The following is a 26,366-nucleotide window of genomic DNA, read 5'->3' on the forward strand; positions in this document are numbered from 1 at the left end:
TTCCAAATTATTCATTTTTGACCAAATAAACGGAATCTCAATATGCAAAACATTTTTATAATTTATTGATGGAGCAATTATTGTATAACAACGTTTAGGATTTCATATTTGTTTTTGCAAGAGCTCATTAAACCACTTATCACACAAGCTTGACATCGAATCTTTCCCCAAAAATATTAAACTTAAGTTAAAATGCTAGGAAATCCATATTTAATAAGATGAAACTACAAATTCAGGAAACATGATGATTTTCATCACTACGTAAAATGCATTATACCATGTTTTTATTATCACAAGTACGAAATCCAAAGAAAAGCTAGTTACAATCATCTTTATTTCAATAAAATTAACACCAGAAATAATATTTTATGTCCTATCGTGTTGTGTTGTATTTGTTGGATTATTTGTCAAATTAATTCGTGTAAGGACTCAATTTAGAGGCACAAGGATAATGGAGCGAGTGCATGATTGCTAGTTGCTGACGGACCATGTCAATGGCATGTGCAGTGTACCTCTAGCAAGAACTCTTAACAGTTTTACTTGCTGCATGTCTGGCCTCCAGACATGCTTCAAGCGTCGTCCAGTTGCTTTTCGATTTGAGAAGAAAAAAAATTTGAAAAATCAATACAGCATCGGCCACCGACTTTGAAAAATCAATGCAGCATTGGCCACCGACTTAACATGCGACTGGTTAGTCACTCCGAATCAAAAGGCACATCTTCAAACAAAGTTTGCCTAATACCAGACTACTCCGGAGAACTATAGCTATAGGCAATATCTGCTCCCACTTTACAGAGGTAGTAAACCGGCATCTTTTAACTTCCATGTTGGGCTTTGCTTTTGATTCGGATAGGTCATCTGCTTCTTGCTACGACGCTCAAGATAAATTCAATTGAAGAAGCTCGCCTTTCCATCTTGAATGCAAGAACTCGGCTAGTACAGAGAAACATCAATTTATAAAGGAATACACTGTATATTATTACATCCATGCTTATTTCTCATCCTCAGTCAGGCAGAATGCGTTTGTGTAATGAATCTAGTTTTACAAACATAAATTACTGCATATGGTTGTCGCCGTATCGCAATACAAAAGCGAGAGGGAGAGAGGAGGGTGGAGGAGGAAGCTTAGAAGCAGGTCTAGTTTCGAATTGCTTTTCATGGTACACAGCATGCCTCTACGTTCCAGATTTCGTTGGCGTACTGAGCAATTGTACGGTCACTGCTAAATTTGCCACTTCCAGCAGTGCTTAAAATAGACATCTTTAGCCATCTTCTTCTGTCCCTGCAATACGAATGATGATGTTACAATTACTTCAATGGTACAAAGGAGATTTCAACACTAGTAACCCAGTAAAGGATGCTTGAGAAATGACACTACTGAGATCCAGGATGGCATTGCTGAGTATCACCATGCTCCTATAGCTTGGCGCTGATGTTGCAAAGCTTGATGATTTGACTAGTAAGTTTCAAAATTTCAAGTGATTTTCACGACTTGGGATCCAAAAAACCAAATTATACATAACAAGTCAAAAAGTATGTTCCTAAATGAGATTCTTTTAGACATAACATCTCTCAAAGGTAGCCATTTGAAGCGGCTGCTGACGACAATTCTACTTAATAGATAGTTCATTGACTAGGTATCCATCTTCTGGTTTTGGCCTAACAAGAAGCAACTTCGGGTGGCTTATCTACTTTCTGGCTGAAAACCAACTTTTAAGTGTTACTACGTTGTCTCGGGCATAGAACACACGTTTTCCTTAGACAACTTGTATTTTCTGGGGTCAAGCAGTCATTTCAGTTGCAGAAAAATGTTCAAGCACAAGTAATTCGTAACATAAGTATATGGAGTCATGATAGCTTACTTGTAGGCATCATCTACTCTTGCTTGGGCTTCCATATAACTGGGGAAGTCCTGGCCAACAAGAAAATAATCTCCACGACCATATCCAGAGTTGCCCTCCAGAGAATCAAGGAGTGGATTGTAGTCATAGCTTCCAAATGCTCCGCTTCTTATAAATTGCTTAGCCTCTTCAAAGCGGGGATCTGGTTTGAACTGCAAGCAAGGAGAAATTAAAACAATGGAGCCCAAAGCTATGCTTTAACAGCATGGTGCGAAACTCTCAGACAAAGAAAAAACTGCTGGTACGAAACAGTCATACAACAAATGAGGTAAAGGGGAAAATGCTACTATAGTACTATTCCTGCTCCTCGTTTAGGGGAAATTTTAGCATAATATTTCACAAATATTGCCCAACAACATTGCTTTCTATTGTACTGTCATAGTTTAATCTTAAAGCTCAGTTTTTCAGGTGGCAGAAAAGCCTCACGTTTCATTGAGGACTAGAGAGGTGGATTTAGAGGAGACAAGTAAATGCAGATCAACTTCCATCTGTTGTAGAAAGAAGAAATCACCAGCATACGAAAAGAGCCTCAAAACACAAAAGCATATTCCGACAAACTTAAAAGGGAGTCGCTGCATTAAATGCAGTTTGAGGACTCAGTCATCCATGAATTTTGCCCAATTGATCCTGGTTAAAACTTGAACCGGCAATATACCAGCTGGCGCCATTGCAGAACCTTTTCTTTTTGTTTTCATTCAAGACCATTGCAGAACCTTAACCATGCAGTCTTGCAAGTTGCAACAGCTACCACTTGCATTTGAATTTAGTTTGAGAACTTGTGAATTAAATTCTCACTTTCCAATCTTAGTTTTTTCTATGTGTAAGATGATTGCAGATTTACTATCATTCAAGCTATACCAGCCATCTTTCAGGAAACTCATAAATTCGTACCAGTCCATTTTCCCTATCCTTCCGCAGCCTGGGGACCTCATCAGCTGTTGCGCCAAAGAGGAAGAAATTCAGTTCCCCAATTTCTTCCCTGATTTCCACGTTGGCCCCATCCAATGTTCCTATAATGAGGCAGCCATTCAGTGCGAATTTCATATTGCTTGTGCCACTTGCCTCCATTCCTGCAGTGCTGATGTGCTGAGATAGCTCACTTCCAGGAATAAGCATCTCTGCTACTGAGACATTGTAGTTCGGAACAAATATAACCTGAAATATGCAAAAACTAGATAAATGGAACATAAATAATGAATTTAATTTATGATATTTAAAGTACATGCTAAAAAGCAGTGCAAGCTTCGTGACTGTTTCTGGAAAACCAAAGTTCTGTGTTTCTGTATTTTGGAAGTTTAAATTACCTTCAAGTAGTCATTGACTTCAGGATCGCAGTTGACAACATTACCAACATCAGTCACAAGCTTGACTATTCTTTTAGCATTTGTATATGTTGCAAATGCCTTTCCACCAATCATAACTGTCCGTGAAGTTGTCTTTTTCCTCTCTTCAGGACTCATCTCCTGCATTGTATTTAGTAAAAGTTCTTTGATGCATGGCAATTTATAATACAAAATAATAGCAGGAAATAGCCCTATGACAAATTAACAATCCAAAAAAGTAATTTATGTCTGTTTAATACAGAAGTCTCTACTCTGTGAAAGTAATATATAACTAACTAATCTGCATAGAGTAACAAAAGTTCGTTAAGAAGAAAGGAACGATCATCTTGGCTTAAAAAATACAACAAATTGCATTACAACTTCTTCATCTTTCATAAATTTGGTTTTCAAGAGATAAAGAGGAAGCAATATTGAATGTGACTGAACAAGCCAAAATATATGTACGTATGTATACTTGGATACTTAGTCTCAATATGATATGGGGAAAAGAAACTGGTGCGGAAGACAGACAATGAGAGGAATCTTCAGTTTCATCACTTTGATATGCATCATCACGCCTAATGATCGAAGAAGTAATTGCATTTCTTGCACTTATTTGAGAAACAAGAAAGATAAGTACTTCCTGTTCACAATATGAAACTAAGAAGAGATGGAGTCAGCTGCTTACCTTAAGTTTCTTATACCTATAGATCACACCCAGAATATTCAGTAGTTGTCTCTTGTATTCATGAATACGCTTTACTTGAATGTCAAATAGACTGTTTGGGTCAATACTGACACCCGTCACCCGCAATATGTACTGTGCCAACCGCTGCTTATTCGCCATTTTTGCAGAGGCCCATTCATCTTGGAGGTCTGCATTATCAGCAAACTGCCGAAGCAAGCATAAGTGATAGAAATTCCTACAGAATCAAAAGAAGCTAGCCTCCTCAAGGATTTAATCTTATATCATAAAAATATAATCTGTGGCACCTACTTGACGAAGACCAACAAGGAGGTCTAAGTTCTTCACCCACTGATCAGTTTTTAACCATTTGGTGATAATGCCACTGAGTTCTGGACTGCAAAATCGAAGCCACCGTCGAGGAGTAATACCATTAGTCTTATTCTGGAACTTGGATGGCCAGATGGAAACATAGTCTGCGAATAACTCGGACTTCAAGATGTCACTGTGTAATTGAGCAACTCCATTAACCTACAGTAACATTACACTTACATTGAGTTCATCATTTTATAATAACCAATTCAAATCTCTGCATGGGAAACACAACATATATATGGTTACATGGAAGATGAAATTATAACAGGTAATCCTATTAATAATACACATGAAGAGCAGAATAAGCCGTAGCTTTCAGGGAAATCTACTCAAACAACAGCACACATTTTGTAGCTTATGGTGATTATTTCCATCAAATTTGTTTGAGATTTCTGTCTAATATGAAAGGAAATACTCAATAGACATATGTGCTCCACCTCTTTTAGTGCATGCAATAGCTTGTGACCTCTAATGAATGCACATACACAGTAATGGAAGGAACTGACACTAAATGGGATATGAAATATTCTTGTTTGGCTGATGGAGCCTCTAAAGAGAAACCATGTCTGGACCACGTGACAAGCAGGCTTAAAAACATTGACCCCATGGATAAGTATTCAAATAAAGATTTCTGATGCTCACAAAATGGCGGTTTTAGGAGGAGAATAGTAATCAAGCGAGCTTTAAAAGGACTAGTATTAATGGAGCTCTTACCGTGTGTCCAGATACCACACATAAGTTTGCCATCCTGACAACTGGCTTTTGGGGGTTGTTATCCAAGATTCGCAGGGTGGAGAGCTTGTTCTCAAGGTCATTTCGTTGTGTGTGCACCATTTCCATGAACTAGGAAATAGTCATCATCCACTCTCAGGTACTGTGCACATATATCAGGAACATAATGAACAGAAGGCATACCCTCTTATCTACTTCTTCAATGATCTCCATATGTCGAGGAAGAAGCTTCCACATTACAGCTTGTGACCACTTCTCAAGAGCTTCAGGAAGAACTGTGTGATTAGTATAGGCAATTGTCCTGTGCCAATAACAAGATTTTCCATATATGAGATGGTCATGAAACAGAGGAGAAAAAACTAGATGTTGCAGAGCTAAAATTACCGGAACATGGTGCAATAGACTCGTAATGCAAATCATTGGCAGTACAAAGTAATGTTATGCTTCACCTTGTCATAACATCCCATGCCTCGTCCCACCCAAGTCCTTCATCATCCATTAACAGACGCATCAACTCTGGAATCGCAAGAGTGGGATGAGTGTCATTCAGCTGCACTGCAACTTTCGTTGGGAAGTCAGCCCACTGCCATGAGCCTTCTCCACCTTTCCTTTCCTTGAACCTGAAGATTATATCCTGCAAGTGATTGGTTTTAAAAGCAAAAACTTCGAAATTATAGAAAGTGGATCTTGGCATTAAGATGATCCCCACTATAAGAAAATTAAAACAAACCAATACAATCATCTAATAGCTAACTGGAAAGCTTCTTTCAGTCTGACTTCTTATCCGTTTCAAAACCCTTCGTAAAGTAATAAGCAAAAGTTAACATATAAACTCCATCCACCACCCACACACCCACTTCCTCCATGGAAATAATAATTAACCTCACCCATTCATCCACTCAGAAAATAACTATCCCTTTCCTTTTTTTAATCAACTCATGATCTACTTTTTGACATATCTATTCAAATTGGCACATGCGCATAGCTCTTGCCCAACAGTAGTAATTACAAGGGGAAAAAGATTTAGGGAAAACACCGAAATATATAATTGTGCGCCCTTGGTGGAAACATATACTGAGCATTTTTTCATAGAGATAATGACCTAAATGGTCCCCGAACTTTAAGTTAATGTGCATTATGGTCCCCGAACTTTAAATCCGTTCAATATGGTCCTTGAACTTTAGTCTAATGTTCAATATGGTCCATGAACTTTTAATTTGCTCAATGTAGTCCCAGGACCTTTGCTACAAGTTCAATATAGTCCCTGACTTATATGAAAATATTTAATGTAGTCTTTCTATTAATTTTGGATCGGAGATTATAATGAACATTTTCATACGGTCTAGGGACTAAATTCATGCACTAAAAGTTTAGGGATTACATTAAACAAGTCAAAAGTTTAGGGACCAAAATGCATATTGGGCTAAAGTTCGGGGACTACATTGAACAAGTTAAAAGTTCAAAGACTATATTGCACATTAGACCGAAGTTCGGGGACTATGTGTGTCATTTTTCCTTTTTTCATAATATGAACATGAAGAAAGAAGAAAAATAACAAAACATTACCGGAATGAAAAATCACTAACGTCAATATTCGTACTATTCTTTAAGGGAGAGATCCCTTCTTTTGGTCTCTCAACCTAAATTGCCTCAAAACCAAGTTACAATAATAACTTGAATTTATTTTAGATTAATCCATGGGCTATTTTCCCCATTTAGCTCAGTGAAAACCACCATTGTTAGGTAATATTCAAGTAAGGGTAGAATAGTCATTCTACGTATATTCTATGTTTAGAGGGTTTTATATAACCTTGTAATCCTTCGTTAATGATAATATAGAAAAATTATCTCAACATGGTATCAAAGTAGGAGGTTCCGAGTTTAAATCTTTCTAAGTTCCATTTGCCTCCCCCATTAAATATATCCACACTTAGTACTAGGCAAAACACCATACTAAGTGTCGACCCAAAAAAGAAAAAAGACCGGACTATTGGGGGGGGGTGATAGGGTAAATAAATATTAAACCACACCTTCATCTAACAACTTAAGCTTTTAGAGCTGTTGATGATGGTCTCATCAAAAGCCGGTAGATACTCCTATGGCACCTAATGTGAAACTTGATGTAGAACATGGAGAATTGTTACATGATCCAAGGAAGTATCGGAGATTAGTGGAAAAGTTGCACCATCTTACTGTCACAAGACCTGGTATATTCTTTGCTATTAGTGGAGTCGGTCGGTTCATGAGTTCTCCTCATACTACTCACTGGGATGTTGTACTTCGAATTATCAAGCACTTGAAGGGAGCACCGGGTAAAGGGCTACTTTTCAAGAGTTATGGACATCCGAACACTACGGGTTTCTCCGAGGCGGACTAGGTTGGATGTCCTACTTATAGGAGATCTACAACGGGTTATTGTGTGTCCCTTGCAGGTAATTTAGTTGCTTGGAAAAGCAAGAAGCAACATGTGATTTCCCGATCAAGTGCTGAAGCGGAATATAAAGCTATAGCACATGTGACATGTGAATTGCTTTGGTTGAGAATGTTATTATCGGAAATTGGTTTGTCAACATCAGATTCATCGGTATTACATTGTGATAATCAATCAGCTATTCACATTGCAAATAATCATGTCTTCCATAAACGAACCAAACACATTGAGGTTGACAGTCACTTTGTATGAGAGAAAGTTTAGAAATAGGAGATTATTCTTCAACACACAAGGACAGAGGATCAGCTTGCAGATATCATTACTAAATCTCTTAGGGGGAGTAGAGTGCATTTTTATGTAACAAGTTGGGATTATTTGATATTTACATCCCAACTTGAGAGGGAGTCTTAGGAATATTTAGATAAGGGTAAAATAGTCATTCTACGTGTATTCTTTGTTTAGAGGGTTTTATATAACCTTGTAATCTTTTGTTAATGATAATATAGAAAAATTATCTCAACAACCATTAACCACCACTCTCCAGTCTCCACTACTCTACACCATCTAAATGTAGTTAGTCAACCGACAAACCAAAGAAAAAAACGGTTACTGCATTTTTTTAAAGAGGGAAGTATTTATCATTTGAAAATTTGTAATGGGCGTCACCAGCCCAATCTAATGTAAATGGCTTGTGGGGGTCTTGCTTTCTTAATAAAAGACAGACGAAAGAGTCACGATGCTGCGTCAAACCATCAGGAGTGTCACTGTAATTCTGGTACTTTTGAAAAGTTGTGCATGTTTATATATTAGTCTAGGAGATAGCTGTCCTCAAAACCCAAAAGATTGAATTACCAGCCGAATCAACTTGTCTTTGGCTCTTCCTCCAGAAGAAAAATGAAACTCTTACCACCACAAAAATATACTGTTACTAATCATGCTAGGACCTTTGTTGAACAGAAGAATGTAAGTTTGGATCTATATATGGTTAGAAAGTGCAGCCACAAATAATAATTCCCTCTAAAAAAAAGAAGAATAAAGAAGAAAGAAAACCTGCAGTGATGCACTACAGAGAAAAAATTGTTGCTTCAACCGCAAAAGCTTTCCACTCTCTGTTGCATCTCCAGGATATAAAACAGCACATATCTGCAAAAAGATTGTTCATATCCATAACTTTAGGATTGTGAACAACTTACAGCATCTAATAGGACAGAATCTTTAAGAAAATAATCACAATAGGGAAAAAGAGATGGTAGAATGTGCCAAAGCATATAACCTATGCCAAATCAAAGAGGTGTGCTTTTTGCTTAATGAAACAAGACTACCACTTTCCATGCCAAATCAAAGAGGTGTGCTTTTTGCTTAATGAAACAAGACTACCACTTTCCAAACGCCACTCACATGTTCAGCTTGAAAGTGCAACTGTCCAGCTGATTCATACTGTCCATCATTGAATTGGAAAAGGTTGAAATCCTCAGAAGAAGCTTTTGCTTCCCAGAGACGAAGACTATTAGTGTTCTTGGTCTTGTAGCCCGGAATTGGGACATCATATGCTAGAGCTTGTATAACTTCTCCATCCACCCATTTCCGGCTGCAATGCACATATACTAAGTGAATGCTTTAGGAACACCTAACTTGCTTATGAATTTATGATGCAGTATACACAAGGCTTGTAGCTACATCAAAGAAATTGTCATGCATTCCTCAACCAACCCCAAGATGAAGTCAAGAAGTGACGCTTACGATCCATTTGGAGTAACCTCCACATGGCCAAAAAATCTAACAGGGAAAACCACATCATGCCTGACAATTTCCCAAGGACTGAACTTCTGCAGTAATTTGCAAAAACAGATCTCAACGAAATTCCATGAAACAAACAATATTTAAAAAGTTATCGACTGGTCAAAAAAGAACCTCCAGCCAATCCTCAGCACTTTCTTCTTGTCCATCCTTAGTAATCCGCTGCTTGAATAAGCCATATCTGTATCGCAAGCCATATCCCCATGCAGGGAGATTCAATGTTGCCATAGAATCCAGGAAGCAGGAGGCAAGCCTCCCCAGGCCACCATTTCCAAGTGCAGCATCTTTTTCCTAAAAACATGTTCATTAGAAAGCTCTCTTTGCAAGAGCATAGATCCAGCTTACATAGGCAACGATCCACCACCCAATTCAAATGAAAGGGCAAAATGTTGCATTGAAAACCATAATCTTTGAGTCAAATACAATCACCTTAAAGAACTGTGCTCAATTATTCACTGAAATTACGCAATTATGATCTGATCAAGCTCACTTTGCTATATAAGCAGTCAAGTAAGCTGTATAGGCTCCGATGTACAATATTTCTTTTAAAGGAAACAGTTAACAGAGTTCAATCTCAAGCGACAAAGCACTGACGTCAAAGAGGATAGTTGCATCAGTTGGAATCCTCAAAAACAGTACTCGAAGACATGAGGCAACTCAAAGGAAAATCAATTACCTGCTCAACAATCTCCTCTAGATCATGTCCCAACTTTTTCAAAGCATCACCATATGCATCATGGATGTCAAGATTCCCAATCGCATTAGTTAATGCCCTTCCTTGAAGATATTCCATTGACAGGTAATATATTTGTTTCGGATCAGTTCTGTGATAGTGAAAGTAGGTCTCGTTCCATTGCTGAACAAATATCAAATTAGCAGAATGTGACAATTATTCGATAAAATATGTAATAGACATCCAAACATCAGCACAAATTGTCATGCTTATATTCCAAGTAATTACAAACTGCGAAATAAGCACAATCCCAAGCAGTCAAACTAGAGTGATGATAAGAGTTCTTGTCTTCCTTTGTAAAAATGTTCCGGAACAGAGTTATTAACAGAAAGTCGTTAAGGGTACAAACTTGGATGAGGCGATCGCGGACACTTTCAGCTGTTGCGTAGTATGCTTGCTCCGGCTCAAACTTGAAAGGAGAAAAATGAGGGCTATACTTAGCATGGTAATGGATATTTGACGCTATTGTAGACGGCTCATCGGCCAATGGACACGCAGATGCAGGTACTTCAGCAGAAACACCATATGTCCTTTTTCCATTAGTCTCCGTAGTGGATGCCATACCGAGTCCTTCTTTACTATCTCTGTGCTACAAACATCAGCATACTCCATCTTAGAATCATCATCAAGAGCGTTTCACAAGAACCAGTGCTCCCTAATACTTGCCTAAGAACATCATCTCGGAACTGAGTAATTTTACACAGTGAAATCTTATAACTGCAATTTGAAAAACAAGAAACTAAACATGCTGATTGGCTCTCTACATTCGAAAAATATGAGCTCGAATCCCTGATCAGCTGCCCTAATTGTAAAGAATAAAAAAAAAAAAAAAACAATGCCAGAGCGAAGATTGATCGCCGGCGACAGCTGCGCAACTGATATCCCCCCGTTCCAAAATCAAAATTGTCAAAAGACGCCTATGAGTCAATTTAACGTCGAGTCAGAAGTCAAATTCGATAGAACGTTGTGCAGAAATACATGCAATGACTTCAACCAACAACTGTCCCGGAGAAGCTCCGGCGAGTCACCTTCGACTATACGCACCGAGCGAAAACAGAGAGAACGCAGAGAGAATTCGAACGAAGAGCTCGAATGAATAACAAAATCCGAAACGTCTCGTTACCTTAAAGCAGGAAAAATCGCAAAGAGAGGAGAAGATATTTCCTCAAGCAGGCAGCGAGCGAGCGAGAAGATGCGGACTGATATTAATGGAAAAGCGAAAAGGGACAAAGGATGGGCGAGACTGAGAGGGACATAACTGGAGCTTCTGCGAAACAAAGCCAAAGGCGATGGAGAAGTTGCAGAGAGAGAGAGAGAGACGATGGAGATGATTTGGAGCCAAAAATATCAGAGAGCCTGAGTGAATTCTGAGTTTGAGCTTTGAAAGTATGAATGAGTTCACATGACTGGAAAGGAGGAAGTGGGAAAGCGTGGGAGCCAGAGGTGGACATGGCACGTGCGAGTTCAGCATCGGGATTGGATCTTCTTCTTTTTTCTTTCTTTCTTTTCCTCGTGATTTTTTGCTTCGAGAGAGGTGGGACTGTGGGAGTCTTGGGACTGGACGAGGCGCACGTGATGGAGTGAATTATTGGCGCGCACCGGGCGGCGGGCGACATGACGCCGGAGGCGTCCACGAGACTTATCAACTCACTTTCTCTTTTGTCCCCTGCAATTTTGGGTAACCGTATGACTTCTACGAGAGATCCATTCATGGGTATCCCACCTCATAAGAAAAACACACTGCGACCATACATGACAGAGAATAGATTCCTAGTCACTAATGACTTGCGAGCTAACGATTTTAAGACTCCAATTCTGTTCTTCGAAATAAAAAAGATAGTTATGTAAATGATTCTGCAGTTTTAGAGCAAAAACAATTAAAAAATTTAATTTTGAAAAAAAAATCACTTTTGAAAATCACAAAATATGATGAAGTCCAATATCTCTTACTTTTTCCTTTTTAGTTCTCTCATGGCTTTTCTTTATACCTAAAACAGAACAAGGCCTCATTTTCAAATAACAATATATAAGATAATAAACAAATAAAATAAAAATTTAAAAAAAATCTCTAAAAATAGAGGAAGCTTGGATTATGCTAGTTTGACCTCATTTTCATAAATTTTGGCCTAGATTCCTAGAATTCATATAATTTTTTCTTTTTTAGGAAAATCATAAACACCTTTAAAATTAAACCCGAAATACATTTTTTTAAGCACTTAGGGTTTCATTAGGATTTTATGGTGCGATTTATCAATGCCATGATTCCTTGATTGCGCACTTGATTTCATTAATTGTGATTTGCCTAGGTTTAGGTACTTTAAACTTAGTCTAGTTTTAAAAAAATTGTAAAAAGACAAAAATAATATGCGTAAACACTTAGCATTGGCTTACCTCGTAAGTTTAAAAATAAATTGAAAATTTGCATAAAACGCGTATAGAAAACACTCAACTTCGGTGCCGAAAGGGCGTCGGTAGAAACACCAATGTAACAAAGTCCGTGAACCGTATATTTCTTTGGTTGCGTAGCATTGAACGGTTTCTCTCGACCGCTCGATAAGGTTTCCGGTCTACATTCCTCAAAGATTGTGGCGATTCCATTTACATGTACACATACACATGCCACCGATCACACAAAGATAGCAATTCGATATTCCCTCATTGCAATTTGGTACAGGCCTGGGAGAGCCCAAGCTAATCCAAAATTACATAGTAATTCAACATGGCCTCTCCTTTTTTAAGCTTAAAATGATTGGTTATTACACTGCAATTAAACGGAATAGCACGAAAAGGTGTTATATGCAATATGCAATATGTTATATAAAAGAATAAGTATGAATTAATATTCAATTAATTCGAAATGTAAGATGAAATTTGACAAAGTAATTACATAATTATTTGACTTAAATGACAAAATTGGAAAGAGAAATTATTCATGAAAACAAAAATTTTGTACAGGTTACCAAACGCGTTTCCGTTTCGAAACAAGAATTTTGTGCGGATATTAAACACGTTTCGATTTTCTAAAAACTCATATAGAGAACAGAATCAGAAAAAATCAATTATAATCGGAATTACTTTTTCGAATCATAATCGTCGTCATGCGAGTCCGAAAAAACTTTTTTTTTTATGGCCCTAATGCTACGAATCGAAAGCGTGAAATCGAAATGGCGAAATTGCTTGCAAGAAAAACATTGCGAATATGGGAAAATGAACATGAGCTCCTGCTTTTAGTATCACAATGATGGGATGCGGTGACGGATTTATTAATCTCGAACTTTCCTGATTGACGGTAATGGTCGGTAACTGTGGCTCAAATTGTATATTTCTCAATAAGTGGATATGAGTAGCTAAACCAATCAACCTTGCTATGTTTCTTTTCCTTTTTCTCTTTTTTTTTTTCTTTTGCTACGGCCGGTGAAGGCTCGGTGACCTTCACCGGGCGATGGCGACGGCCGGCCTCGGTTATGGCTAGCAAGGGCGAACTTGCCTAGGCGAGGCCGTCTCTCGTCCAGCCATTTTCGAGTATTGCCGGTGATAAGCCATCTGCGAAAAAGAAAAAAAAGAAAAAAATAAATAACAAAAATGCCCTTACTAATCTAAAAGTCATATCGTCACTTGAAATAAGCACTACTTCATACTTTTATTTGAGAATACGATGAGCCTTCAGATTCTATTTGAAATAACATCTACTTCATATATTTTTTTAAGAAAATAATGACATTTTATATTCTTTATTTGACATTTCTCCTTCAATTTATTTGGAAAAACTTATTTCGTGGTATCCGTCGTCAAACAAGCGGGACAAATTGGGTCCTCCTTTTTGCAATGGACACCGACACGAACGATGGAGAAAAATCTGGCTTTCCATCTTTCTGAAAATTCTCAATTTCATTATGTCTTGTCTCGTTGCGTGTGCGTTTAATTTGTCCGGTTCCACACACATCAAATTTAACTGCAGAGAAGCAAGCCGCACTCGGGTTGAAGCGATTCACCCGGAAGCACGGCTGAAATTGACTCGTGAATTTGTAATGTGATTTTTCATCTTTATCAAAGCGCTAAAAAGGTTATATTTGATTGTCCATATATTTTAAGATAAGCGTATGTTATTGAATATTATCAGAGTGATGACATGTTGATATCTAAAGTTTTATCTATTATAATTTTTCAACTCTTTGTTGTTCAATATAATTTCGAAACTTTTAGAATATGGACTAATATTGTCCTTCCATTAAAAATATGGAAGGAATTTGCTGACAGAAATTATATATTTTGTTAAGTAAAACAGTGAAAAATAAATAAATGAATTTGCTGAGATGGACGCGGAAGAACTCCGTTAGTGGGGTCTGAACGCTGCTTTTTCCTCCCTCGCCCTCTTTCTCCTCCTCCGTTGCCACAACCTCACTCCAACCGATTGCTCCTTCTAGGGCCTCAAGAGAACCACTACCAAAACCACGGTCGCCATTGCCACCGCCGCCGCCGCCGTCGCCGCCACGAGCTTAAGCATCGCCGCTAAAACCACCAACCATGTAGATAATTCCACTAAGGATAAATTTAATCGAAAATCACCATAAGTATGTAGACCACTATATTTACTTGGTCAAAGGTTGAAGCATCTTGGGTTTCTCTCCGACAGACACCCACGTATCACGAGCTAGCTCTTTACATCACGATGGTGCGGCACTCGGACTGTGAGTTGCTCAGCTTGGTCTAACTTAGATTGTGAGTTGCTCGGCTCGGTCTAAGTAAGCATCTCATGCTCGAGGAAGGGATTTTTAGAGAGAGAAAGTAGAGATATAAGCGCTAGAATATTTGTATTGCTCGGATCAAGTGGATGATACAAGTGAGGGGAACGGCTCCCCTATTTATACAATAGTTCGTCATATTACAACTATCAATCTACTATACGATCTAACAGTAGGGAATATTAATAATTGTCTAGTCAATCGGGTGGTGAAGATTCACTTGATCTAACGGTGGAGGATAGTAATTCTTGTCACATTATCCAACGGTGGAGATTTGCCTTATCCAACGGTTGAGATCATCAATTCTTATCAATCAAATTCGATGATAAAGATTATTGAGTCCCTGTACAATCAAATGACTTTGATGAGCTCTCTTTAAATTGATGACGGAACGCTCTTTGATCCACGACACAAGCACACCCACTCGAGATCGAGCTCATAGCTCACCTTCCAATTCGAGTGTCGTGACCTTCATCAGAGGGATAACGATGGCCGTGCCCCCCTCAACCCCGACCACGAATTGAAAGCCTTGTCTTAGCTCGAATGAGAGAGATAGAGAGCGCTTCACCAAGGATGACACCGATGATGATGGTTGCAAAGGTCTGGCAGGTCAGATTGATTGCAATGACATCATGGCCGACCTGAACGAGAAGGAGAGGGAAAATGACATTAAAAGCATCATAACTTTGGCGTTCAACCTAACGTAAAAAATATTTTCAGACAATCAGTTTTTTTTTTTTGGTCGAAAAATAATCAGTTGAATAATTGGTGGAAAAATATTATTTAAGTGCATTCGGCGACAGATTTTTTTTTTTTTTGTCAAACCGGTGACAAATTGATAATTCGTGCAACGTGTTGGTTTTTTAAGTAAAATTTTTTAGTATGATGTGACTTTATTTGCAATAAATTCCACTCTAAAATGAAAAATAAAGGAGATGACTAGGCAAACTAAGACAAAGCGATAAATTTCTTTTCCTCTCGGAAAAATAATACGAATGGTCTTATACTTTGGTTTAATATGCAATATGATCTTTAAAATTTTAATTTAACCAATACGACCTCGGAACTTTAGCACAATGTGTAATGTGGTCCCTCGATTTTCAATTTATTTAATATGGCCCTCGAAATTTTCCAACGTATTCAACTTAGTCTCTTAACTATAAGAAAATGTCTAATGTCGTCATTAAACTTGAATTGATTGAAGGACTACTTTGAACATTGAGTTAAAGTTCAAAAATCACATTAAGTTTAGTGACCATTTGTGTCATTATTTCTTCCTTCTCTGTGTGATCGCATTGTACGGAAATATGCCTTTCGTTTTGTTCTTGGTGCTTCTCTTTGCCAATCTTGCTAGTGATTTTGCAAAGTGTTTGGCATATCGTTTGTTTACTTACAGCAACGCTTGTGCACTTTTATAGTATTCACGTATCTTATCCTTTATCTACCATGCTTAATTGAACCGAATAAATCACAATTATAAACTAAGTAGACGCTCGGTTTTCATTTGACAATTACTAACACATGGTAAGTACTATGGTTAATAGTGCGTTTGATATTTCACGAAATATCCAGGACATTTATCCAGGTACGATGGACCTCGGCTTTTTTTTTTTTTTTTTTTTGTAGCTTTGAATGTGTATTTGGAAAAAAAATATATTATCAATGTGAACTTGTAAAAAATATGGTCTTTGACCGCACCAACCAAATAGTCCAACTTATTTGACTCCATACAACGTGCCAATTTAGAAAGCCCGTCTTGTATGAATAAAGAGGCCCAGCCCAATACCAAATAAAAAGAAAAGTAGATTAGAAGAGAGAAAATCATTGATAAATTTCGATTCTAGTTGGATTTTTAAAAGCCCGGCCCAAACAAAAATAAATAAGAAATTAGTGTTTAATCCATAAAACTTTATTCTCGTGCTTTTATAATTTAACTCTGACTTGCATTGAATCTAAATCATCATTCTTGCATATAGTCATCTTAGCTCCCAACATATTTCGAGATTATCCCTTTGCAATCATTCGAGAGAAAGGTTACGATCTTACTTTTATTTGACTACAATTTCACAGCACGTGTTTACATTTAAGGTGCGTTCGTTTGAGTGAAAGAGATTTTTGAGAATTAATTTTTAAACTTTGATGTGATAAATTAACAGAAAATCATTTACAGTCAAATAAAATATTCATAATCAAAGTTAGGGTATTAAAGGAAAAATATTTTCCTCAAAAGCGATTTTAAAAAAGCACTTATCTTTTATCGTCAATTTTTTTTTTCTGAAATAAACACACCCCTAACTTTGTAAACATTTTGCATTGGCTTTTCTATCGTGACTTGACTTGGTAATGTGGTAGAAATTTGATTCATAGTCAATACAAACGAGTCTCGTGAATTGAAATCATATAACTAAATGCAAAAAAAATTGGCTAATTGCTATGTTAATAGTGTTAATGGTTCTCTATTTACCAGAGCACGAAAGACCTGGCTAATTGCTTTTAAAGAATTTCTAATTTGATAGATAACCAATCAATAATAAGTTTTAAGAAAGTAATGTATCATTAATGGTGCATTTGTTTCACGAAACACGAATGATTTGAAAATAGTATCTTATAAGTGATTATTAGTGTCGCTTGAAATAATCAACCGATGAAAAATATATTTATTCATGAATAATAATCGATGTTCAAATATTTTTATAGATGATAAAAAGTACTTTTTGTTCATTTATTTTTGTGAGTGATAATTTTTAGAAAAACACTTCTCGAATTATCTATTTTTAGAAAATAAACGGAACCCAAATATTGGCGCTTCCAAACCATCGAAAGTTTAAAATTGATTTATTTTGACAGATGAATTCGAAAAAGATCATTCATTTTTATTAAATTTTCCCGAGAAAAAAAATCCATTTTCATCATGGGTTATTGCAGTGGGAATAAGTACACGTGTAAAAGATCTTAGAATAAACGCAGTTTTAATTTGGAATTAGTTTTTGTTACGGTGGGGGTCAACGTCAACTGCCACAGCTCCCACCCGACTCTCCCCAGTGCCACTTCACTCTTCAGTCTTCACTTAGCAGTTTGCTGCTGCACGCCTCTCTCTCCCCCGAGCACTCGCTCACCCTTCACTCAATCGCCATGCAAACGCAATCGCCTCCATCGCCATCAACGACCCTTTATTCCCAACACCGACGTCCCTCATGCCGCCACCGCCGCACGACCAGGCCGACCACCGCCGGCGGCCTCTGCGCCTCGTGCCTCCGTGAACGCCTCGCTGGCTTCGACGCCACCAACTACCGCGGCATCTCCAATCATTCGGTCCCTCGCTTTGTAGCCGACAATCTCCACCGCAGCAAGTCTCATCGAGAGTTCAATTGCGGCGCCGCCGCGCGCAGCTCGGCCGAACCGCGGCGTAGATCGTGCGAAGTTGTCGGCGGTACCAGCCCGATCGGCCTCTTAAATCTAGAGGATGGACCGGGTGGTCGGGATGGGAGTTCTGGGTCCAGGGAGGGGAACGAGGAAGGAGGGATTCGGATCTGCGATAGCGATGTTGAGCAGAACGAGGAGGTTGATAATGGAGGAGTCCATGATGATTTCGAAGGAGGAGCTGAGTTAAGGACGGTGAGGGAGTTCATAGATCTCGAGTGGGAGAGGAAGAAGCGCAGGAACAAGGATTTGAGAGGGTTTTGGGGGGTCGCTGCGGTTTTGACCGACAAATGGAGGAAATGGAGAAGGAGGGAGAAGATCACGAATCGAGGTCCAATAGGACTTGTCAATGGCGGCAATGTGGCAATTGGAGAGGAAGGTGTAGATAAGGATAAGGCTAATGTGGGGGAATTAGGAGATATGAGAAGCGAGGTTGGAGAATGTGGAATTGGGAGGAGATCTTGTGATTTGGAACTGGTTAATGGTGGTAGGATTTCTTATGATGTGCCTAGGGCTTCTTTGGATGGCCACATGACCGGTAGGAGTTCCATGTATCAGCATCTGAATCCAGCGGTTTCTGCGGTTAATGATGTGAAGTTGGTTGATGATCAATCTGAGGATGGGGTGTTGGTTGAGGAGAAGTTGGGCTGTGTCTATGAGAATGGCAAGAGTCCGGGTGGGCGTCTTCAGACTAGGTATTACTACAAGGAGTCACCGGCATTGCAAAGGCGAAGAAGGAGCTTCGAAAGATCGAATTCGCACAAGAGTGCCGAACATGAATTTGAGGTTGATGAGGCGAAGCTGCTGCTGAGGTCGAAACCATCACCTGCTGCAATGGAATTGTTTAATGGCACGAAATTGCTGATAACTGAGCAAGAGTTAATGGATTGGAGGCTTAAGTCAGTCAAACAAGATGATCTGGCAACGCTTGAATCCGCTTTTCAGAATGCTGCTCCTTTTGTTGGCAGGCAGGACCAAAAACGGTGCAAGAAATTGCAGTTGCTGGGTTGGCGGAAGGCCTGGAATACGTGGAGTTTGATGCACTCTAGAGGTGAGAAAGCAGATGTCGATAGAAGGATTAGTTGCGTTGCCGGAGAGTTGGACACGAAGTTGGTGGTTACTGAGTCTCGGCAAGAGCGGAACAACGTTGCCAAGAAAGATGAACCAATTGGTAATATTAGCCAGAGGCTTAAGCTGAGTAATAGTGTTACTGCTAGGAGCAAGAGTGCAGAGTCTTATGGGGATAACATCGACAATGTCCTGCGACCTGTCTATCTTGCTCCATTAAGGACTTCTAGAAGTAAATCAGAAAGGATGAAGGCCGTCTGCCGGAAAGAGTACTATGAAGCTGTCACTACTTAATGTAACAGAGACACACTGCACTTTTTCGCAAACATGAAAGCTTGAGTTGATTATATGCAGTTCATTGTTGCTCTTGTTCTCTGGAATTCATTGTCTCAGAGAGAAAAAATCAATATTTTATTTGTTTAATTTTAGAAAAAGCTTCCTCAATCCTTTTCCAGGACCGGACACGCGGCCGGACGGCGATGCCGTAGCGATCAAAATGACACCAACCAAATTTTATTGAGAGCAAAGGTATCAAACAAAGCAAAAGAGTGAAAAGCCAGATAAGAGGGGAACCACATTGCGCTCAGACTCTGTCTGGAAATTCAACACTCCCAATTTGCTCATACAGTGCTTTTACTTCATGACATGTTCTCAAACACTCCTGGTTCACTCAATATCATATCCTTTTTCTTGGAGCTCCGTAATGACCTCATTCCTCATCCTAAACCACAGCTTCTGAGCTTCTTGCTCAAACTTCTTGTTCTGCAACTCCTTCTGGTAGTTGTAAGCATCTTTATCAGTTTCAACAACCCCCTTGGGCCCAATGGCTGTGCCGATCATACCCCCCTTGGCAATGAACTCTTCCATGGCTTCTTCGTCACCGGGGTACGGAAACTGTCGCCGCTCGTACAAGTGCGCGAGCTCTCTCTCCTCCTTTGGCCGAGGCTTCAGCGTCCACCACCCTAGGGGTGACGTTTCGTTGTAGAGCCATGCGACGCCCCCGAGTGTGGATGTGGCTAGCAACCCCTTGCCTATCTCCTTCCAGAAGTAGCGGTCTTCTCTGCCCATTCCTATTTTGCTCAACACCTTCTCGGCATCGAGCGATTTGATGTATTGAAGCCCTGGATAAACGTATCGTCACGTCAGAAAGGAAGACTTTCTGTACATAACCATTGTCCAAACAAAATAGACTCATTTGAGCATTTCATCGAACATCTATGTGGCGCATGGTGTGCCTCGAAGGATGATGCTCCAACCAGACCGGAATCTGCCACGATAAAGAAATCAAATTTTAGTGAGCTCACCTGTTTTGGCTTCATGGAATCGTTTACGAACCATTTTTACGAGTGCAACTTCAAATCTTCAACGGGCTCGATCGTGCTGTTATGGCTTGCTCCGAAAAATGGTTTGTCCTAGTCATACGACGAGATGTGGGGGAGAGAGAGAGAGAGAGGAGGCGGAGAGAGAGAAATAACTGACGATGGCAGGAAATCGGAGAGTATCAGTCTTTTGATGGCCCAGTTGGCACGTCTGGCATCGCGGGAGACCAAAAATGGATCCGCCAAGCGATTTTTAATTGAAAATGAATACAAACGAGTCAATTCCAACCAATTTCGATTAACGTAAAACCGGGTCTCGTCGAAACTGAGTCTCTCTCGATAAATTCGTAAAGATTGCAAATTCATATGGTAATCAATAGACTGAATCTCATATTTACCGTAACCATACTGCATTAGCTGCTTATCATTATGCATGCCATCATTACAATCAATCCACGGAAAAATCGGCAGTTCTGGAAAAATAGCATACAAATTATACAATTCCACTTTTCTGCTTCGAGGCTTCCAGAATTTTAACAAAAATTTAGGCTCCGTCTGTCTTACGAAATATGAACGATTTAAAAAACATTTTCCAAAAAAATAATTGTTCGTATCATTCAAATAAGAAGTTGGTAGAAAATATTTCATTATCGTTTCATAAACGATACAAATGTTTTTTTTGTCGAGAACACGTAGCTCCCAGCACTAATACCTTGTTCAGAGGGCATTTTTCAACCGGACCAGCTACTTCTCCCTCAGTCATTAACTTCGTCATTCACTCATTGCTCATTGCATTGCCTCGTCATCAGGCTTCTTTCTTGCCTTTCAATCCGAAACCCAAGGGGAACAAGGGATCATAAGAATTAGCTTTAGCATCCATGGGCAGTTGTTCAACCGTTCTAAGCCACGAGATGGGTAATTGACCTTCGAAATCATAGTCACCGAAGACCACATCCGTAATGCCCGTTCCCTCGGTTCCAGGTAACCAAGCGGCGACAAGAGCATCCATCTTCTCCAAAACCTGTGGTTCTATAACCAGGGGTCTTCCAGAGACGATAAGTACGAGTGTAGGTATTCTCTCGGTGACCGACCTTATCACGTCCGTTCCATTGAATGGGATTACGAGCTCGGCATTATCGCCAAGAGTTTCTGCATAAGGGCCTTCACCAACAGCAACGATAGCAAAAGTGTAATCGCCACTTATTAATGTGGAAGGCGATGGATTTGGCTCGTAAATCACTTCCGTGTCGCCTCCAACTGCTTCCTTGATTGCATCTAAGATAGTCGTACCTATAAAAGAAAATGTTTCGTGTTCATCAGTAAAAATTGTAACATCACTCTGAGTGATGGCATTATGAACAATAGATGTCTGAAATACAGTTGGCAGGTTCAAAATTTTTAACAAAGAGCTCTACACAATTAGCGATTAAAATCTTCCTCATGCTTCTCAAGCATAAAGCTAAAAGTGGATTCAATGTATAACTACGGCCTAAAGAGAGCCAAAATAGCATATCGTATCACTAAAACCTAAAGAGAGCTCAACATTGTGAAGAAAAGAAAGCTGAACAAACTAAAGATACTGAAGAATATCCAAGTTCTCTTTGTCGGTGCTCATGCACTACTCTGTTGATATTTAGGGGCTATATGTACTCCTGTTTCCATGTATCGCGCATGCACTTTCACCCAATGCCCAAGTAAATCTCTTTCACTCAAAGCAAATGTGGAGTGCAATTTCAATTACAGGGAAGATATCAGTAAGGATGCGTACCGATTGTGATCCTGCCACTGCTTCCATGCCAAGTGCCGGTCCACCCTCCACATTGATAACCTAAATCATCAGCATGACTTCCCGCAACAAGAATTTTCTTGGCATTTTTATCCAATGGGAGAAAGGGTTTATTAGGATCCTTCCCATTCTTCAACAATACCAATGACTTTCGAACTGCTTCACGTGCTAATTCTCTATGTGCCTGGCAACAGATGATTAAGGTTAGACTGCTTGTCCAGGCCAAAGTAATATATCCTTATTAATACATGGCTGAACAGTTTTAGATATATTACCGGAAACCTTAAACATCAACATCGCCTTCATCCCAAACTTGTTGGGGTCGGCGACCAGAAATCTTAAAATGCAAAAAAAAAATATATATATATACATTTTGAACAAGTATCCTAGAATTCTAACCAAAAAAAAAAAAGTATCCTAGAACTTCATTTAATATGCAGCTGTTGTAATGTATGCGAAATATACTAGAGTGCCCAAAACTTGGCCTTGATGAGACAGTTGAACACATCTGCATATTTTATGGCAGCTAAAGTATTTGTCTAACTCGAACACTCCTCCCAAGTTTACCTTGCAACCAACAATCTGGAGCAATGATCTATCAGAAAAAGGATGCTCAAATAGACCAGATACAAACTTGACTCTCAGTATCCGTTGGACGGCATCATCTATTCTGGACATTGATACTTCCCCTGATTCAGCCAATGCCATCAAATCCTCTGCAAACTTTTCATATCTAAAAGGCACCATAATCTGAAAAAGGGCAGTATTAGTTAGCATATAGATCAGACAGTATGGATCGCACTTAAGAAATTTCATAGTTACTAATCGATCCTTACCATGTCAATCCCAGCATTAACTGCGAGAGAAATACACTGACGGTAGTTTGAGCCGCGAGGTTGACTAAGTCGGTCAAGTCCTTCCCAGTCTGAAATGACAAAACCCTGCATCAACATTTCTGTCATGTCAGATGAGTGATCGCACTTACAAATCTCAATGTGGTAAAAGAAAATACAGGGAATTGCCATATTGTTCCAACAGAATCCAGCCACATACAGTCTTCCGATATATTTGTGTTGAATGACAAGCTCAACCATCATATTGAAAAAAATTCAGTAAATGATTCGCTGGAATTGCTCACCTGAAAACCTAACTTATTTTTCAAAACCTCTGTAAGGAGAAAATGGTTAGAATGCAGCCTGCGACCATTCCAGCTAGAGTAGGATGCCATGACTGTGGAAACACCTTGGGAGATACAATCCAGATAGGGGGCCATATGTATCCTTTCTAGATCTTCATAAGATGTTGTGGTGTTTCCCTCATTTACACCTCTTTCAGTTCCTCCATCTCCAACAAAATGCTTGGCACACGCAATAACGTTGTTTCTAGTGTCAAATAAGCAAGAGATGATGACTTTGTTAGAACATAGAGATATATTAAGTTTTGAGAGATTAAGAAGTGAGAGAACTAAAGAGCATATTGACAAAAATAACTCCCGGAAATTATGGCTGGGACGAGAACAGGTGGTTGAGAGAGAAAATTAGATAACATATTAAGTGCTTAATGCCACTCCTCCACATGCTTAAGAATACACAACAGGTAAAGCGGCATGCAGCATACCGGCAGACATACTTCAACTCAGTAAAGCAAAGACGAACAGCACCTCATCCCTCAACTACCAGATTTTAAGCCACATCCTAGAATGCTATCATGGGCCAATCAGAAATTAGGAATCACAAAAGGCATCTATGATAATAAGGTCTATATTGCCTTTCCAAACTGACATGACGTGGGTAGATCATCATGTAAACTGGAAAAGTTCAAATACCAGATAAAGGTCTATCTTTACCTTCCAGCTATGAAAGGATAGCCCTTCGGGTGCCCTTCGGGGGGCTGGCCCTGCAAACCTGTTACTATAGCAGTCATCTTTCTAACTATATCAGTGTCTTCACTGTAGCTCTCATAAGATCTTCCCCATCTGGGATCTTTCAGCACCTGCCAGAAGCCATTCAACTAAAATTCTCAACAAGCTAGGATTAACGGTGAAAAAAAAAATTGATGAGAACGGAAGATTTGTGAAAAGAGAAGAGGTAACCATTACAAAACTGGAACCAAATCAAATAGCTTGAACTCGAGGTCACATGCATTTGTGGATTACCATCAAACAGCTCGACTGTATAACTGATCCATTCCACTTAAAATGGAACCAAATCCTACCATAGCAATACTGCAACTCGCTCATTTGAATATTAGTAATATAACTCTTTAAGACCATGCGTATAACAAATATCTTGGGTTTTACAACATTCCCTTTTTCAATTCATCCATGCAAACTTCAATAGGCTAGATTAGTGAGCTCTCAAAGCTACACTAGCTAAAAAAAATCATCTATGTCATGGTTTTTCCCCCTAAACAAGAATTGTTCATCTAGCTGGCGAGCCATGTTATAGAGAGTTGAATACTAGAGTGTGGAAATAGAGCGAAAGAAATCACTTACAGCCACACACGGAGAAAAAGTATAAGGAATGCCACTTGCTCTGACTTCAAGTGCTGTTGCAACCCCAATCCTCCGAGCCAGCTCTGCATCTCTATCAATTGTTTCAAAAAATTAGGTTGTTCGACAACAAAATGATAACATGTGTTCCAGTTGTGACCATAACATAGCAAAGACCCATGTACCACTGTAAAACGATAGTTTAGTTCCTTTATAACCCATTTTTCTGTCAATGCCCTAGCATATCAACTGTCATTTTGTTTTTAAAACTGCCAGTCCTTCCGCTCCCTTCCATCCATCCCTAAGCAAATGCTTAGAGACTATTGACCGAAATAGTAGTAACGTTAGAGAGGACAGTGAGTCCAAATCTTTACTCTTAAGCCTCAGAAAGAAAGTAAATGAAACTGACCTAGTGGCTCCAAGGCCAATGTTGTGGGGGAATATCGTGGCGCCGTATATACTATTGTTGCCATGAACCGCATCAATCCCGTAAATAAGCGGTATTCCCAGGCGGGACTCTAGCGCCGCCTTTTGGAATCCGTCAACCATGTCAGCCCAATCGGAGGACAATGCTTGATCAAATGGCCCACTGCCTCCAGCACTAAGTATACTCCCTGCACCAAATCCTCATCATTCGCTTGAATTTTGGTATGAAACAGCGAAACCGGACCAAAGAAACCAACTTTCAGCAATTGAAACGCCATGCGTCGGTGCATTGTTCAGATTGAACCAGACCAGAACCACTTTAAGCTCAAGAAGTTCGCCACAAATGCGCGCATGCATGCAAAGAATCGGCGATTCAAACTAGGCACAGCGAATTAAAGTCAAGAGAGGAGGTTACCGATGGACAAGCCGGAGAGCACGGAGGGAGTGGCGACGCGCCTCTCGATTTGGGTCATCTGGCCGACCTTCTCTGTCAGGGTCATCCGAGAGAGCAAGTCGGCGATTCGATCCTCAACGGCCGCGTCGGGGTTCTTGTACACGCACTTCGCTTCCTCAACTGAACTCATCTTTCAGCTCCAGCAAACCAACCCTGCGAATCCAGTCGATCGAGAAACAGGACTCTGACACTATCCAATTCGAGGGATGATGATGATGATGATCGGCGTGTTTGGCAAGGGAGGATTGGGTGGTGAAGTGGAGTGCAGAGCGTGACAAAGAGACTGAGAAAGACACGATTTTTAATAGCGGGAAAAGAAGGTAGATGGACAAGAGAGAGAGACCCACAAAGAAAGCGCAGCAAACAAACAATGTGACTAGCTAACATTCACGCTGGTAATTCCAAGTCAAATAATGCGTGGCTTTTGACTCTGGCAGACGATTTGCGGGAGACTGCTAGTTATGCATGTGGGCTCTATGTTTTACGTGCCTTGTCTTCCAGGATGTCAACGATTCTGGACACAGTATATTCAGGACTACACATTGATGATCGAATGGAACGTGCGATCTGCCGCTGCCGCAGTTTTCCAATTTCCGGTGATTTCAAATGTTTCCGGACAACTTTGGACCCGCGGCAAGGTTGGGTTTAATCTGGTTCCATCGAGAGCCAGTGCTGGGTCCATTT

At 39.6% G+C, this 26,366-nt stretch overlaps 4 protein-coding genes across 8 annotated transcripts; 1 reads left to right on the plus strand and 3 right to left on the minus strand.

Moving 5' to 3' along the window:
* Nucleotides 1–937: 937 nt before the first annotated feature.
* On the minus strand, nucleotides 938–11,316 carry LOC115745932 (alpha-glucan phosphorylase, H isozyme). Of its 5 annotated transcripts, none has more exons than XM_030681567.2 (17): nucleotides 11,100–11,316; nucleotides 10,842–10,893; nucleotides 10,326–10,558; nucleotides 9,920–10,099; nucleotides 9,358–9,534; nucleotides 9,187–9,272; nucleotides 8,845–9,034; nucleotides 8,497–8,589; nucleotides 5,465–5,649; nucleotides 5,199–5,316; nucleotides 4,998–5,126; nucleotides 4,221–4,439; nucleotides 3,912–4,115; nucleotides 3,206–3,364; nucleotides 2,793–3,056; nucleotides 1,863–2,053; nucleotides 938–1,282 (listed from the first exon to the last, which is right to left on the minus strand). In XM_030681567.2, exons 3-17 carry the CDS (start codon nucleotides 10,536–10,538, stop codon nucleotides 1,156–1,158), a joined length of 2,535 nt encoding a protein of 844 aa, XP_030537427.1. In that variant the 5' UTR covers nucleotides 10,539–10,558; nucleotides 10,842–10,893; nucleotides 11,100–11,316; the 3' UTR covers nucleotides 938–1,155. The 5 variants fall into 5 exon arrangements, with proteins under 5 accessions (XP_030537427.1, XP_048136973.1, XP_048136974.1 ...); XM_048281016.1 differs by having other exon boundaries at nucleotides 10,326–10,560; nucleotides 10,816–10,893; XM_048281017.1 differs by having other exon boundaries at nucleotides 10,326–10,560; nucleotides 10,811–10,893.
* A 6,393-nt stretch (nucleotides 11,317–17,709) lies between these two features.
* On the plus strand, nucleotides 17,710–19,586 carry LOC115746081 (protein OCTOPUS-like). Its single transcript, XM_048281018.1, has one exon. The coding sequence runs from the start codon at nucleotides 17,851–17,853 to the stop codon at nucleotides 19,498–19,500; it is 1,650 nt and encodes a 549-aa protein (XP_048136975.1). The 5' UTR covers nucleotides 17,710–17,850; the 3' UTR covers nucleotides 19,501–19,586.
* A 117-nt stretch (nucleotides 19,587–19,703) lies between these two features.
* Nucleotides 19,704–20,652, minus strand: LOC115745923. The gene is made up of 2 exons (XM_030681549.2): nucleotides 20,511–20,652; nucleotides 19,704–20,327 (listed from the first exon to the last, which is right to left on the minus strand). The coding sequence occupies exons 1-2, from the start codon at nucleotides 20,542–20,544 to the stop codon at nucleotides 19,873–19,875; spliced, it is 489 nt and encodes a 162-aa protein (XP_030537409.1). The 5' UTR covers nucleotides 20,545–20,652; the 3' UTR covers nucleotides 19,704–19,872.
* Nucleotides 20,653–21,247: 595 nt separating this feature from the next.
* Nucleotides 21,248–25,973, minus strand: LOC115745922 (beta-glucosidase BoGH3B-like). Its single transcript, XM_030681548.2, has 9 exons — nucleotides 25,644–25,973; nucleotides 25,212–25,416; nucleotides 24,806–24,896; nucleotides 24,158–24,303; nucleotides 23,450–23,693; nucleotides 23,148–23,252; nucleotides 22,879–23,061; nucleotides 22,294–22,495; nucleotides 21,248–21,815 (listed from the first exon to the last, which is right to left on the minus strand). Exons 1-9 carry the CDS (start codon nucleotides 25,810–25,812, stop codon nucleotides 21,331–21,333), a joined length of 1,830 nt encoding a protein of 609 aa, XP_030537408.1. The 5' UTR covers nucleotides 25,813–25,973; the 3' UTR covers nucleotides 21,248–21,330.
* Between the last annotated feature and the right edge of the window lie 393 nt (nucleotides 25,974–26,366).

Source organism: Rhodamnia argentea, chromosome 6 (assembly GCF_020921035.1).
Source record: "Rhodamnia argentea isolate NSW1041297 chromosome 6, ASM2092103v1, whole genome shotgun sequence".
NCBI lineage: Eukaryota > Viridiplantae > Streptophyta > Magnoliopsida > Myrtales > Myrtaceae > Rhodamnia > Rhodamnia argentea.